The 14,213-nt window shown below is 36.2% G+C and overlaps 1 protein-coding gene across 3 annotated transcripts in view; it reads left to right on the top strand.

The window, feature by feature from the left end:
- LOC309382699 (rho GTPase-activating protein 7-like) overlaps nt 1–13,881 on the top strand; it is a 101,916-nt gene extending 88,035 nt beyond the window's left edge. For all 3 annotated transcript variants that reach the window (XM_081934450.1, XM_081934451.1, XM_081934452.1), the window contains exons 9-14: nt 147–363; nt 3,723–3,837; nt 6,633–6,845; nt 7,442–7,659; nt 9,714–9,890; nt 11,326–13,881. In XM_081934450.1, coding sequence (XP_081790576.1) covers nt 147–363; nt 3,723–3,837; nt 6,633–6,845; nt 7,442–7,659; nt 9,714–9,890; nt 11,326–11,428 — 1,043 coding nt within the window. In that variant the 3' untranslated portion in view covers nt 11,429–13,881. The remainder of the gene's footprint in view (nt 1–146; nt 364–3,722; nt 3,838–6,632; nt 6,846–7,441; nt 7,660–9,713; nt 9,891–11,325) is intronic.
- Nucleotides 13,882–14,213: the final 332 nt, after the last annotated feature.

The raw sequence follows: 14,213 nt of genomic DNA, 5'->3' as shown, positions 1-14,213 counted from the left end.
TGCTGGCTGTCAGGGGGAATTCCCTGACGTCATCTGCATGGACACAATAGTCAGTGTCTTAGCCACTGAAGATAATATATACATGTTGTTTAAGAAATGCTTTTAGAGATAACATATCTAATTCATCTTTTCCTTCCTCTTTTTAGACCTACCAAAAGATCAGCAATTTTGTGCTGTCCAGGCTGCTATTCTGCTTCTCCCAGATGAAAACCGTGAAGCTCTGAAAATTCTGTTGTACTTCCTTAGGGATGTTGTGACGCTTGTGGAAAAAAATCAGATGACTCCAACCAATATAGCTGTGTGCCTGGCACCATCTTTATTCCACCTCAACACCTTGAGGAGAGACAGTTCTTCATCTTCTAGGTATTTTTTTAAAATTAAATTATAGTTAGCATCTGTGCTTGATCATTGCAGCTATTGTTTCCCCATCCAAAAAGTGAGAAAGCAAGGATGAATTTCAAAATGGCTCAGAAACTGTTTTTTTTTTAAAGTGTGCCTGGTAAGTTATTTGGCAGAATTCTAATTGTAAGTGATTGATGATAAGGACTATCATTTGGGAACTGTAATGAATAGATGGCATGCTGGACAACGAGGTGCTGAACAAAAGTTTGCTCCTTGGCAGGTCTTTTGAGAAATAATTTGGTCATTTAAAGAGAATAAATAAAGCTTGAATTAATAAAAAACCAAATCTATGAAAAGAGTGGCTGGATTGAGATTAAAGGCAAGAAAATTGGATTTTGGGGTTGGATGGCATCCCCCCAAAAAACAACTTATGCTGAATTGTTTGGGCATGGTGAAAGCACTCAGAACAATATAATGAATGGTGTTGATGTAAGCTTAGATATTTTATTTTATTCTTGCTTCCAATTTCTCTTGTTTACTACTTTTTACGTGTTTTTTTTCTCCTCCACCTTCATTTTACATAACTCTGTTTTTCCTGACAGATAATAGGATCACTGGTATGTTTGTCTATTCTATAGGAAATTCTGATTATAATTATCCTTCCCGATCATGATGTGTTGGATGGTAATGCAGTTTTTAATAAAATAAGCATAGTGTGTGCTAGAAAATAAATAAGCCACCTTCCCCCCCTTGACTCTTCCATGAGTAGTGCTTGATAATATTTCTAATTCTACATCACCCTATCTAATGTTTAAATAACACACAAGAAACAAAAGCTGTTTGATGGAAAGCTTGCCTCTGTGGAAAGTACCCTTTGAAACCGTAGTTAAATGTTTTGCTAACATTTACGTTTTGATGGGCTGGTTGTCTTCCTTGAAGAAATTCCAGATTCTAAGTTTGTTTGAAGTTGAAGACAGTTTAGTTTGCCAACCTATAAGCTTGTGGTTTATGATGAGTATAGAGAAAAACTACATAAGATTATAAACTGTCAGGGCATACAGACGAATAGGCAGAGTTTAAGTGTGTATAATTTTTTTTGAGCTTCTTGCGTCATCAGTCACTTTAGTGTGGCTTCCTCCCACACTGCTCTAATAACACAAGAACATAAAAGTCCTTTGAGACTTAATTCTTTTGCCAATATTGCTCCACCTCCTGGAAGAGACATAATTGGGTTAGGAAATAGCCACAGAATTCAGTGTTCCCACAAGACCATTTGAAACCAGAGTAATGTGGGAAGCAATCCCACCAATGGAATAAAAAAAAATTAACCAATACAACTTTTCTTGAGAAACAGTAAGTGGCAGCTAACATTTAAAGCCCTTAAAATAAATAAAAATACAAGAGTACCGTAGTTATGGGGAAAGATATGTTTTGTGGCAAATATATCAGTTTTCTCCAACATGGTACCCTCCAAATATTTTAGACTTCACCTTTGTCAGCTGGGAATTTGAATTTTAATCCAATATATCTGTAGGATATCAGATTGAGGAAAAATGTACTATAAAATACATACCATAATTCCCAAAATATGTTAAACATTTGAAAACTCCTCAGTTTGCAATTCCTAAGATTGATCAAAGTTAAGAGTTATTTTTGTTTTAGACATGGGATGAGAAATCAGGGTAAATATATATTTCTGTGCAGTATGTATGTATAAAGAATATATAGAGAATTAACTGCATGGGTTGTACATATGTTGAATATCTGTCCACCATTGTATGTTATAGTTAGCACTTGTACATGAAACACTCTTCAGCTTGTAGGCTTTGAATGTCTGTTGTAGGTCTGAGTACAAGTTTTATTTCTGCAGGATGGGGATCTGGAAAAATAAATAGTAGCTCAGTTTCTGCCAGAGGTGAAGAGAGGTAAAGCATTTGAAGAATGCATTTTAAGAGGCGTACACATCCCAGATGTGCATCAGGCAATAAAACAAGTCTTGTGATGTTCAGCATTCCCAAGGGAGAGAAAGAAAATGAAGATGATGACAGCCTTGTCAGTCATAGAGAGCAAAAATGCGGTCAGGGCCAGAAATATTTATAGGCGAAGCAATTTATAGTTCAATGGAGGTTTGCAAGTTTTAGAGATGGTGGACGAGACCAATACTTCCAGGTTTTTCTTCTATCTACAAATTGTAATAGGTTTTGTCTTACTAGGTTAAGAAGCTGTTCTTTTTAAAATGGAAAATATCTTGAAATTTAAATTAAGAATTGTATTTTATTACTGATACCACTGCAGGGGCATCAAAAAACCCTATCTAACAGTTCTGATTTCAGAATTGAGGTTAACAATATCTGTGTCTGTCTGTCTGTCACCTGTCTGTGTCCTCCCTGCCTCCCTCCCTTCTTTCTTTCTTTTTTTCTTTCCTCCCTTTCTCTTTCATTATTTCTCTCCCCCCCCTCTCTCTATCTATCTACCATATATCCATCATCTATCTATCTACTATATTTATCCACCATCTACCTAATTTTAAATGTTAAATAATGTTCCAAGAGAGAGCTAGTAGAGATAAATGCCAGGTTCTTCGCAATCAAGATTTTGGCCAGATGCCACAAATAAGCTTTAAATATGAAAATATGAAAAATACTCTCTGGCAAAGCATTGAAAACTCTTGAACAATGGGATTGGCTTTTCTTCTGAATTTTTGGCCCAGCTTTTATTAAAACATTTTAATTATACCTGACAAATCAATGACTGCTTTGTGTGTTTAACTGAAACAAAATTAGCTATCACTTGCTGTTTGGATAAACTCATTAAATGTTCCACATTAACAGGCCGATATGCTGGTTTATCTTATTCTCATGTAGTTTTTAAAGTGGTATTTGAAATAACTAGAAATGCAAAGTGAATGGGTGAAACAAACCTGTAAATTGTGTCTGCAAAGTATTTATATTGAATTCTTTACCTTTTTTCAAAGTCTTAGTGTTTTGCCCCTCTGCATTGTACCACCCTAAGATTGGGTTCAATGCTCATCTGTATTGTAGCCTCCCTGCCAACTTATCTGTGGTCTCCCAGGAATTGGGGCCCATCTTGCTCACCTCTTCACACCTCTCTAGTCGTAGCTCCTGCTTCTGCTATCGAAAGAAACCAGCCAAAAGAAACACCCCTGCAAAACACAGACCCTCAATATCAGTTCAGAGATGGTAGAATTATATCTACTGGTTATGACTGCCCAATGTCTTATTTTCTTATTGTTTCACACACAACATAATCACTTCCCTTTCCACTTAACCCTTCTCTCCAAAGTAGCAAATGTATTTTCTAAACTAGAATTAGTGGCCAGTGATCAGAACAATGAAGTTGTTACATTTTCCTTTTTCAAGATCTAGCCAAAGGAAGCTCAGTACAGGAAAACCTGATCAGAGGGATTTGAGTGAGAACTTGGCTGCAACGCATGGCCTGGCCCATATGATCATGCAGTGCCACAGATTATTTGGGGTAGGTGGTATTTTTTTCAAGCATATTTTTAAAAAGTCTGCTCTAACCTCTAGGAAGTAGAATTTGAGTACGTTGCTTATTGGAAAGGGGGAATAGATTATTTTTTAAATTCTTTTTTTCAAATTACTGACAAGAGTAATCTAATCCAAACTAAATAGCAAACAATTCCTGTTTTAAGTTTTCCTTAGAAGCAGACCAATGTATGTGTCTTTTCATCACTATATTTGCTTGCAGTTGCTGAAACAAGTAGACCTCCGCTTATGGCCGGTTGCTTAATCACCATTTGAAATATAAGGAACATAAAATAGTTGACCTGTGGCGTATAAACCAATTTTGGCCATCATAAGACGTCAGCAATTGTTTTTGAAATGTTTGGCAACTGACTTGTTTTATGACTGATTACAGCATCCCTTGTTCACATATCCATGTTTTGTGACATTTTTTATTGGTTTCCAAAACTTTTGCAGATTTCTAGCAGAATGTACCATTTTTTCGGAGTATAAGATACATCCTTTTCCCCAAAAAATGAAAATATGAAAATATGGGTGCGTCTTATACACTGAATACAACATTTTGGGCCTCCTGAAACCCTGCCCCACAGGCCTCCCGTTTTTCGCAAAAATTGACGTGCAGAGGGTTTGGGAGGCCTGCAAAGTGCTCCTAGAGGCTGGGAAGGGCAAAAATGAGCAAAACACAAGCTGCTTTTTGCCTGTTTGTGCTCCCTCCCAGCCCCCAGGAGTACTCTTACAAGCCTCCCAAAGCCTATGCATGCTCTGTTTTTTTGCAAAAAAAATGGGCCCGGTTTCACAAAAAATGCCCCCCTCCCAGCCTCCAGGAACACTTTTCAGGCCTCTCAAACTGTCTGCATGCCCCGTTTTCACAAAAAAAGAAGGTGTGCAGAGGGTTTGGGAGGCCTGCAGAGTGCAAAAACTTTTTTAAAAAAATTTACTTCTTCAAAATCTTGGTGAGTCTTACACTCGGGGTGCATGTTATAGTCCGAAAAATACAGTATTCACATTTACAATGCTGGAATTGGTTTGGCAACCTCAGTGATACACTAAATGAAGCCTCAAAAAATGTAATAAAATCAGGTCTGATCATATGGATGCCATATGATCTATAATAAGTTATGAGCACAAATCTGATCACATTTGTGGTCGTAAGCTGAGGACTACCTTGGCTGCAGTTATCTTTAGTTCTACAAGTGAAAAATAGTTTTTTTAAAAGAAAAATATTTAGTCTATTTTAGTGAAATGGATATTATATCAGTTTTGAATTAAGTTCAAAATGTAAAGCTTTGTTTTTAAATTAAAATATCTAATTGTCTTCATTTTGTTTCCTCCTATATGAGTATTTTACTTGATACATTCTTGGTTTATTTTAAATATGGGCTCAGAAATAGTTTGGGGGCATGAGTCATTTATTCATTAAGAGATCACATGCTTATAACAGAAAAAACTGATATTTCCTAAACTGGTCTTTGAGAGATTTCTTGTTTCTGCTTAAGAACAGCTTGGACATAATTATACTCATTCAGCCCCACTTTTAAAGATTTGTTGGCATTTCTTCTGCTATATTTACAATATCATTTTGCAATGAAAGTTTAATCGTCTTATAGGAAGACAATCTGGTTAAAAGTAATTTGTGGTGATATTGCCTGGCTACAAAATGTTTCTTTATACCAGTGCTTCTCAATTATTTTCTGTCATGCGCCCCCCTAGGAAGAAGAAAACATTTCGCGTGCCCCGCGCAACTGTAAATAGTATCATTTGTCTATAAAATTGTTATAAGTACACCTCTGCATAACACTGTATCCTTATTAACGTATAAGAGAATAAAAAAAGAAAGAAATGTGGATCAATTTACAACAAAGAATAGCTTTATTAACTGTAGCAGAAAAGATTTAAAGGAGCACAGGATTTAAAGGAACACAATATTAAAAAAAACTTTAACCTGCAAAACAAAAATATATGAAATAATTTGAGCTGAGCCCCCCTTTACGGAGCCTCGCGCCCCCCCTGGGGGGCCCGCCCCACTATTTGAGAAGCACTGCTTTATACAAACCTAAGAGTTGTTTTGTTACAGTATGGGCGGCAAATAAATTTTATAAATGAAAATATAAATAAGCAATAGTCTGCTGCTGAAAAAGCCCATTTTAGGATTGGAAAAGTTAGCTGAGAATGAGCTGGGCTTTCATAAGGAATCATTTAGAGTCAACCCAAGTCTTCTATTATTTGTAACTCACTTGGCTTCCTGGAGTTTATAAACTTTACTTATTCATAATATTTCCTCATATGATAGAATGCAAATGTGTGTGAGAAAAGTGGGGGGGGGGGGCTGGATAGGAAGTGTCAAAGAACAGAATGCAAGAGACTCACAGCCAATAATTTGTGCAAAGTGCAGAACCAAAAGTGAACTTCAGAGTTCGGACATAAGGCTTATTTAACATAATCTTTTTTCTTCTTTTCCTTTTGTACGTAAAACTGGCAATAAATTTAAGGGATAGAAACAAAACTCTAAGGGTATAATATACTTTTCGTCAGTTCTTTAAATCATGTTTCTAGAGCAGTTATTTCTTAACCTTAGCAGTTTGAAGATGTGTACTCTTAAACTGCCAGAATTTCCTAGCCAGTTAGAGTGCCATAACCATTCCTACATGCGCTGAATGTATAGAGACTTCCTTTCTGATTTGGTGGTATATTTTCTTCATGTACATAAGACTATAATGTACTACTTACTGAAAGTAATGCTACTTTTTGTTTCAGGCCAATATAAATATGTGTGCTCTTTTTCAGGTACCCAACTATTGCTTTGATCAGGGGCATGAAAATGAACACAGCCAAGCAGATTCAGGTGAAGTAGCTCCACATCAAGTCATTTTAAAATATTCTAACATAGTGACATCCCTGGAACACTTCATGCAGGACCTACTCAGAGATGCCAAAGAAAAATTCAAGAACTGGGTCACTTGCTCCATCTTAGAAGGAGTAGACTCGGCGTATAAGAAGGTAATTTAGCAATTACGTCTTAAGGCACTTTTAAGCACGGAATCCTCCTGAATTTAACAATATAAACTTCAATTCTATAGAATTATAAAAATGAACAGAAATTGCAATGAACCAGCCTAAATCCATATTGATATTTCAAGTGACAACATTTGAAAATGGCATTATTATTGTTTCTTAGTGTCTCAACTCTGAAATATCTACAAACATAATTTGAGTGAAAATTGTGTTTTATGTGTTTTAATAATTGTGCAAAGCCAAATTAAATGCCTAAAATGAGTCTACTGTAGCTTGGAATACATAATGTAATATTTTAATGATAAAAATGCCATTGGCCTATTCTTTTTTGATATACAGTTGTCTACAATCTTTTCAAATCCTTCCCTGAGGCTAAGACTTATTAGAATCATGTTTATTTTTCTAGTGATGCACATAAGATTGTGCTTGTCCTAAAAGAACATTTGTTACAGCAGTATCCATTCGGTCCCCAAATTGCTTTAGTTGTTTTTATATTGAGTTAATGATGCTTCCAACTTATTTAAGCATTAAAGGATTGAAGTCTGCCACATTGTTTCTTAATATATTGACTATATTCTAAGGTGGATGATAACTACCACATCCGTTTATGGAAAATGTCTGTTGAAATTGATGCCGTGCCTAAAGTTATTCTACACCGGATATTGATGGAGCAACATCTGTGGGATCCAAATCTTCAACAAACAAACATCCTGGAGATTTTAGATGATGAAACAGATATTTATCAGTACACAGCAGCAAATATGTCTCCACTTCTTCCAAGAGAATATGTGGTCCTAAGGTTAGAAATTCTAATTCCTGTTATTTTGACATTAGCTTTGTCGATCTATGATTTTTACAGTATTATTTGTCATACATATTCTTAGCAAAAAAAAAAATCCTAAAAGATTAAGTTCTAGGCTGCATTAACATAGAGATAGAATCAAGATCACGTGAAGTGTTAATACTACTTTATAATGCCATGGAAAAGCTACACTTGAAATACTGCATCCAGTTTTGGTCACCATGATGTATAAAAGATGTTGAAACTCTAGATTCTAGAGTGTAGAGAAAAACAACAAAGATGATTAGGGGACTGGAGGCTAAAAGAACAGTTGCTGGAATTGGGTATGCCTAGTTTAATAAAAAGAAAGATTAGGGGTAACATGATTGCAGTGTTCCAATATCTCAGGGGTTGTCACAAGAAGAGGGAGTCAAGCTGTTCTCCAAAGCACCTGAAGGTAGGACAAGAAGCAATGGGTGGAAACTTATCAAGGAGAGAAGCAACTTACAACTAAGGTGAAATTTCCTGACAGATCAATCAGTGAAACAACTTGCTTCCAGAAGTTGTGGATGATCCAACACTGGAAAGTTTTTAAGAAGAGATTGGATAAACATTTGTCTAAAATGGTATAGAGATTCCTGCCTAAGCAGGGAGTTGGACTAGAAGACTTCCAAGGTCCCTTCCAACAATCCCATCCCATCCCATCCCTTGAATCTCCCCATCCTACCATTGACTTAGGTTCATTGATTAACAAAGCACAATTGGTTTGTTTGCATATTGCACTAAGGAAAAAACAATTACTTCTGACAGGTGTAAAAATCACAAGGTATTTAAATTTCCAACCTGTAAAAATGCAAAAGATGTATACGATCTGAAGAGAAACAAGAGTATATAAAATATGGAATAAAATTTATGTGGCTAGAAAACAGAAGCCAAAACAGAAAATAGAGAATGCAAATATATGGTGATATAAATAAGCAATATTATTATAAATGTTAGCACTACTGCTATATTATAGGACAAGGTTAAAGCAATAGGAAGGCAAGGCAGAATGGAGAATTATAAAAACTAAACAGGAAAGCTGATACAGAAGGCTATATAATTACTTTATATTGTTATGTATGTTTTGTGTTTTGTTTGTTCTTGTGGTGTTTTTCTTTGTTTTTAAAAATTAAAACATTCAATAAAAACTATTTCAAAAATAAATTTCCAACCTGTAATGTACTTATTTTTGCTTCAAATTAAGAATATAGAGTAGGTTTTGTAAATGACAAATTACTAAAATACTAATTACAGAGAAAAGGATTTAAACATTGATAATTTACAACTATGCTTATCATATCAACTGATCAACCGAGAAATCTGCGATGGGATGGGAACAGAGAATTAAGTGGCAAAGTCTAAACTCTGTCAATGGAAAATTTTATGAGTTTGTTATACTGTACATTTTCTGCAAGCCCTTTGCGATTAAATTGTTTATCCATGGGGTAAACATCCATTTTCTATATTGAGCAGAGTGGTTGAGCACGCAGCCCAAAATCTCAATATTTCAAATAAAAATAATACAACCTCAATGTGTTGTCTCATTCATCTAAAATATTGCAAGATTTGAGTTTATTGCGGGGGTGTCAAAATCGATCGCATTGCAGGCTGGATCGTGATGTATCACAATGTTTTTTGCCTTTGCAGAGCTGGGGTGAGCATGGCCTGTGCGGGCCATGGCCCGCCAGTTTGATAGGCCTGTTTTAGGGATATCTTAGATATAGTTTAAAAATTTAAGTTAGAAATATTTAAGTTTGCATTCCTGTGGGTGCTGTGTTCCCAAATTCTGCATTTCTGCTGCTTATAGAAGCTGCAGTCTGGATTGGATTTTGCCTATATTTGACACTATTTCATAGGTACATTATATATGTATTGGGAAATATAATAGTTTATTATAACTAAAGATAGGAAGTTGATACAAATGAAGTGTCATAAAAATGTTATTTGTGTAGTTAATATGACTTTAGTTCATAAATATAATGGTAAATTATAATCTGAAATGTTTCCCCCCCCCACTTTGTTATTTCCAGAACTTGGCGGACTGATCCTCAAAGTGGCACATGTGTTCTAGCAGCTACCTCAACAGATAACAAAGGTGCTACTGTGAATGGGATTTTGGCTCATGTCATACTTTACCAGTACCTTATAGAAGTTATTGCTGGTTCCCAGAAATCCAAAGTAACATATGTTTGTCAAATAGATACCAGGTATTTCTTCTATTCTTTTCCTTGAAACTCAAACTTTACCTATGAAGGCCTTGATGCTCTCTGAGCTTAGTTTTTTGTTTGAGGGTATTTCGTTACCCAATTTCATAACATCATCAGTGTCAGAATGAGGTATTCTCCCCATTTATATACCGTAGCCTGCCAGTATTGTGATGGTATAATTTTCTTGACAGTTCATTATTTATTATCGTGTTTCCCCGAAAATACGACGTCCTCATAATACAGCCATGCCACACTTTTCTGGTGGTCAAAAATATAAGCCCCTCCCCGCATATAAGCCCCCTGGACAACGCCCCCCACCTCCAGCCAGGCACAGCACCACTCACCAACCTAGCAGTATCCCGAAGGTGCCAAGCCGCGAGAACCTGGGGGGAGGCAAAGGTGATCGCGTTGCTTGGCACCTTCGGGATACTAGTTTGGTGAGCAGCACTGTGCCCAGCTGAAGAGGGGGGTTGCCGGGCGGCTGCTCTCTTACGAGCGGGCTCCCAAAGAGCTGGGCACAGCCTCATGGGCGAATGGCTGTGTTGCGCTGTCGCAGCAGCGCAACACAACAGCCATGAAGCGACCATGCTCAGGAGCAGCCACCTGGCAAACCCCCTTTGCAGCTGGGCACGGCGCCATTCACTGACCTAGGGGTATCGCCAAGCCATGTGAGTGCCTGTTTGCCGCCGCCCAGCTCCCGTGGCTTGGCGCCTTCCAAATGCCAGTGAATGGCGCTCTGCATGGCTGGAGAGGGGGGTTGCGCGAGTGGCTGTTCCGCTCTCACTCAGCCACCTCCCAGCCTCAAGATGCATGGCCTAGCTCTCATTACGGAGCCAGGGCATCTCCACCGCCAACACAGCCTGGCTTTTTCCGCAACTTCCTAGCAGAGTCTTTCGGCAGTGGCCACTCTGGGGGCACGCTCTATGGTTATATGCTCTGCAGGCAGCGGCAAACAGGCGCTCACACGGCTTGGCAATACACCTAGGTCAGTCAATGGCGCTGTGCCCGGCTGCAAAGGGGGTTTGACGGGTGGCTGCTCCTGAGCGTGGTCGCTTCATGGCTGTTGTGTTGCGCTGCTGCAACAGCGCAACACAGCCATTCGCCCATGAGGCTGTGCCTGGCTCTTTGGGAACCCGCTCGCAAGAGAGCAGCCAACCGGCAACCCCAAAACAATAAACCGTCCCCCCATAATAAAGCCCAAGCCATATTTTGTAAAAAGAAAATAAGACCCTGTCATATTTTCGGGGAAACACGGTATATAGCCTATTTTTGTTACAGAAATAAGAACTAAGGTGATTTTTAAAAAATAAAAATTAATGGTTTTATACTAATAGATGTAAAATGCCAACCTCCCCCCCCCCCCAAAAAAAAAGAAAAAAGAAAAGAAAGAATGCTTATTATTTAGTTCCTAACATTGTCTTTATTTTTTTGTCAGGGGCCGGACCACAGAATGGTATAAGAGGGTTTTTGGTCATATCTGTGCTGCAGACATGATAAGGATTAAAAATTCTTTCAAAGCATCCCCTTACCGAAATTAAACCAAAAACAACAATTTGATACTTCTGAAGATGAAGACAATGCAAGATGGCTTCAGTTACCATTTTCTAATTTTGATTACCTGAGAAAACAGTATATAAAGCCATCAACAAAGCATTTTACAAATGAAAAGTTCAGTTTAAATGTACCTTTCAACTGAATAATTTACACATTATTCTTTTACATTGTTTTGCCAAGAAAATGAAATTATTTTGATTACTTAATTTATTTACAAGGAATATCTTTTAATAGTATATTTTAACTAATGTGTAAATGAGATATATTTTTAGATGTTTTATTGATTGAAAATGTGAAAGCAATAGTAAAATTGTATCAGCAGCTTACAGCCTGACCAGCTTTTATGCTGTTTTTATTTTTATTATTGTAACATATTAGGAAAGAGTGATACTTGTATAAGAAGCTAAGCTAATTACATTATATATATTGGTCATAGATTTTTGTATCTTGAGTAGCCACAATAATGTACTTGAGAATTTATACATCCATTTTTAATGCAGGAATTTTTCAATTTGCTTTATAAGACACGCTCAAGGCAATGTTCAAAGCAGAATAGGCACTTTAAATGGAAAATGTTTACCTTTGGGAAATAATTGATTAAACAGCAATACGTGGAGCTGAAAACACTAGATTCACATTCTGTATTTACTTAGTATGCCCAGTTTTCATTTGTTTTTGTACTAAAAAATGTGGTTAGACTAATTGAAGATAATCTCACTTTTTTTAAAAAAATGAAATCCCTACCGATGTCTATGGGTAGCTTTCATTTACAATACTGGATGAAAAGATTTTGGATAAGAAACTGAATCAGACAACTAGTTTTATATACATAGTAAACCAGTTTGTATCAGCTATGCAAAACATAGCAAATTATATTGTAGCATGGTGCCCAATCAATGGCATAATGTTATCTGTCTACAATGATTTTTTTTTAACCACTCACTTCTGCCTAATTGTCTTTTATTTTCTCACTCATTCCAGTACAATGGAACATTTGATCTTTTGGACATTTTGTGTAACTCATTAAATATTTTTTTTCTTCATTTATGAAATAAGTTACCCCAAGTTTGCCAGTACTTTTCATGCAGACTGCATTTTTTGCCTCTAGCTCCACAAGCTTAAAAAGATTCTCAAAGTATTATATAATTAGTATTTTTATTACTTGCTATAAAATATATTGTTTTTCCAGTTGCGTAAGCCTGTAACCCACAATTCCTAATTAATGGATGGTTGCTAACAAACAAGTCCTAACATTACAGGTAGCTTGATAGAATCAAGGTAATCACATTAAGATACATAACTTACCCAGTTTGCACAATAACAAGGGATTTTTTTTTAAAAAAAAACCTTCTAATTAAGTAAATGTCTGCCCTATTTTTGGTGACACCTGCACCTCATACCCTTATCACAGCCTATCCTATTCAGGATGTTCAATGTTCATTTTTACAGTGGTGTTTTGTGCAGCTGCTTGCAGGAGATACCTATGCCAAGCTCACCTTGATTGATCTTAAGAAATCTAATTAATACATCGATGGAAGGCAGTCAGACTGAGAAACTGAAAAAAAAATATGGAGAAGGCAGGGCAGAACTACTGCTATATTTTATGTGTGTTCATGCAGTTAGTGATTTTAAATTTTCTTATTTTCTTCAGTCTGTTAGTAGTGGTTTTAAATTCTGTATTTTCTACAGTCTGCCAATCCATCTGATCTAAGCATTATAGCACAAAATGTTTTTTTTAAAACATAAAAGCTAGTTGCAGCATTCCACTTGGGTATTCTATTTTGTGCTTTATTTTATACATACTGCCATCTATCTGGGCTATTTTGTTAAGGTGTTGTTAATATTAACTATCCCTTAATTTTGTACTTGATGTATATATTTATATACTATTATAACAATACATACATTTCATATTGTAATATTCTACAAGCCCCTCAGTGAAAGAAATGTGTTTATTACAACTATTTTTATAGGCGTTTCATTATTGCTTTCATTAGGAATGACTGAGTAGCCAAATTGATTTCTTGGTTTGTGATGACAAAATGTGCCTTTTCAAAAAAAAAGGCATTTTGTATAATAATGCTAGCCATGTAAAAGAAGTCTTTGGTATCTCTACCACTGTTATATATATTTCCAACAACAAAAACCTCTTGCCGCATGGCATCTATTTACAAATCTTTAGACATGGAGAGCTAGTGAATGCTAATATTTAGCAGCTAAGTAGCAATTTTAGTAATAGAAAAGGGGGGGGGGGGGGAGAGAAGGAAGGAAATAATATATTGAATACTATTGGTACTTTAACATGTTGATCATGCTGCAGTATTTTACTTCTTTACCATCCACTTGTATTGCCAAAATAACTTTAGTAAAAATTGTTTGACTTATTGACAATGCACCTTTAATAAAAAGGTGAAGCGCTTTGTCACTTCAATATTGATGCGTGTGGCACAGGTAACTTTGTTCGTATTTTATATGTATGTTCCTGCAACATATGACTTGGTAAACTATCAGAGAAAGCTAGAAAATCCCTTTTTCATTTAGAATCATATAAGCCTCTGACAAATATTCCATTTTACTGAGCTCAAACATGACAAATTTCTAAAAAAAATCTTGTTCTTGCTTATGTTTCCCTCCCGTAATTCAAATTTTACGTGAACTTTAAATTTATGCAAATTTTAAAATGCATACAGATTGTCTCTACATGTAACTTTTGTGGCTGAAAAGACATCTAGCTTGGTGAAACACAATTGCAAGCATTTCTGGTCTGAC

This window comes from Natrix helvetica (assembly GCF_964273705.1).
Source record: "Natrix helvetica genome assembly, chromosome: 1".
NCBI lineage: Eukaryota > Metazoa > Chordata > Lepidosauria > Squamata > Natricidae > Natrix > Natrix helvetica.
The sequence above is the reverse complement of the archived record's forward strand: the minus strand, read 5'-3'. Positions and strand labels throughout refer to the sequence as shown.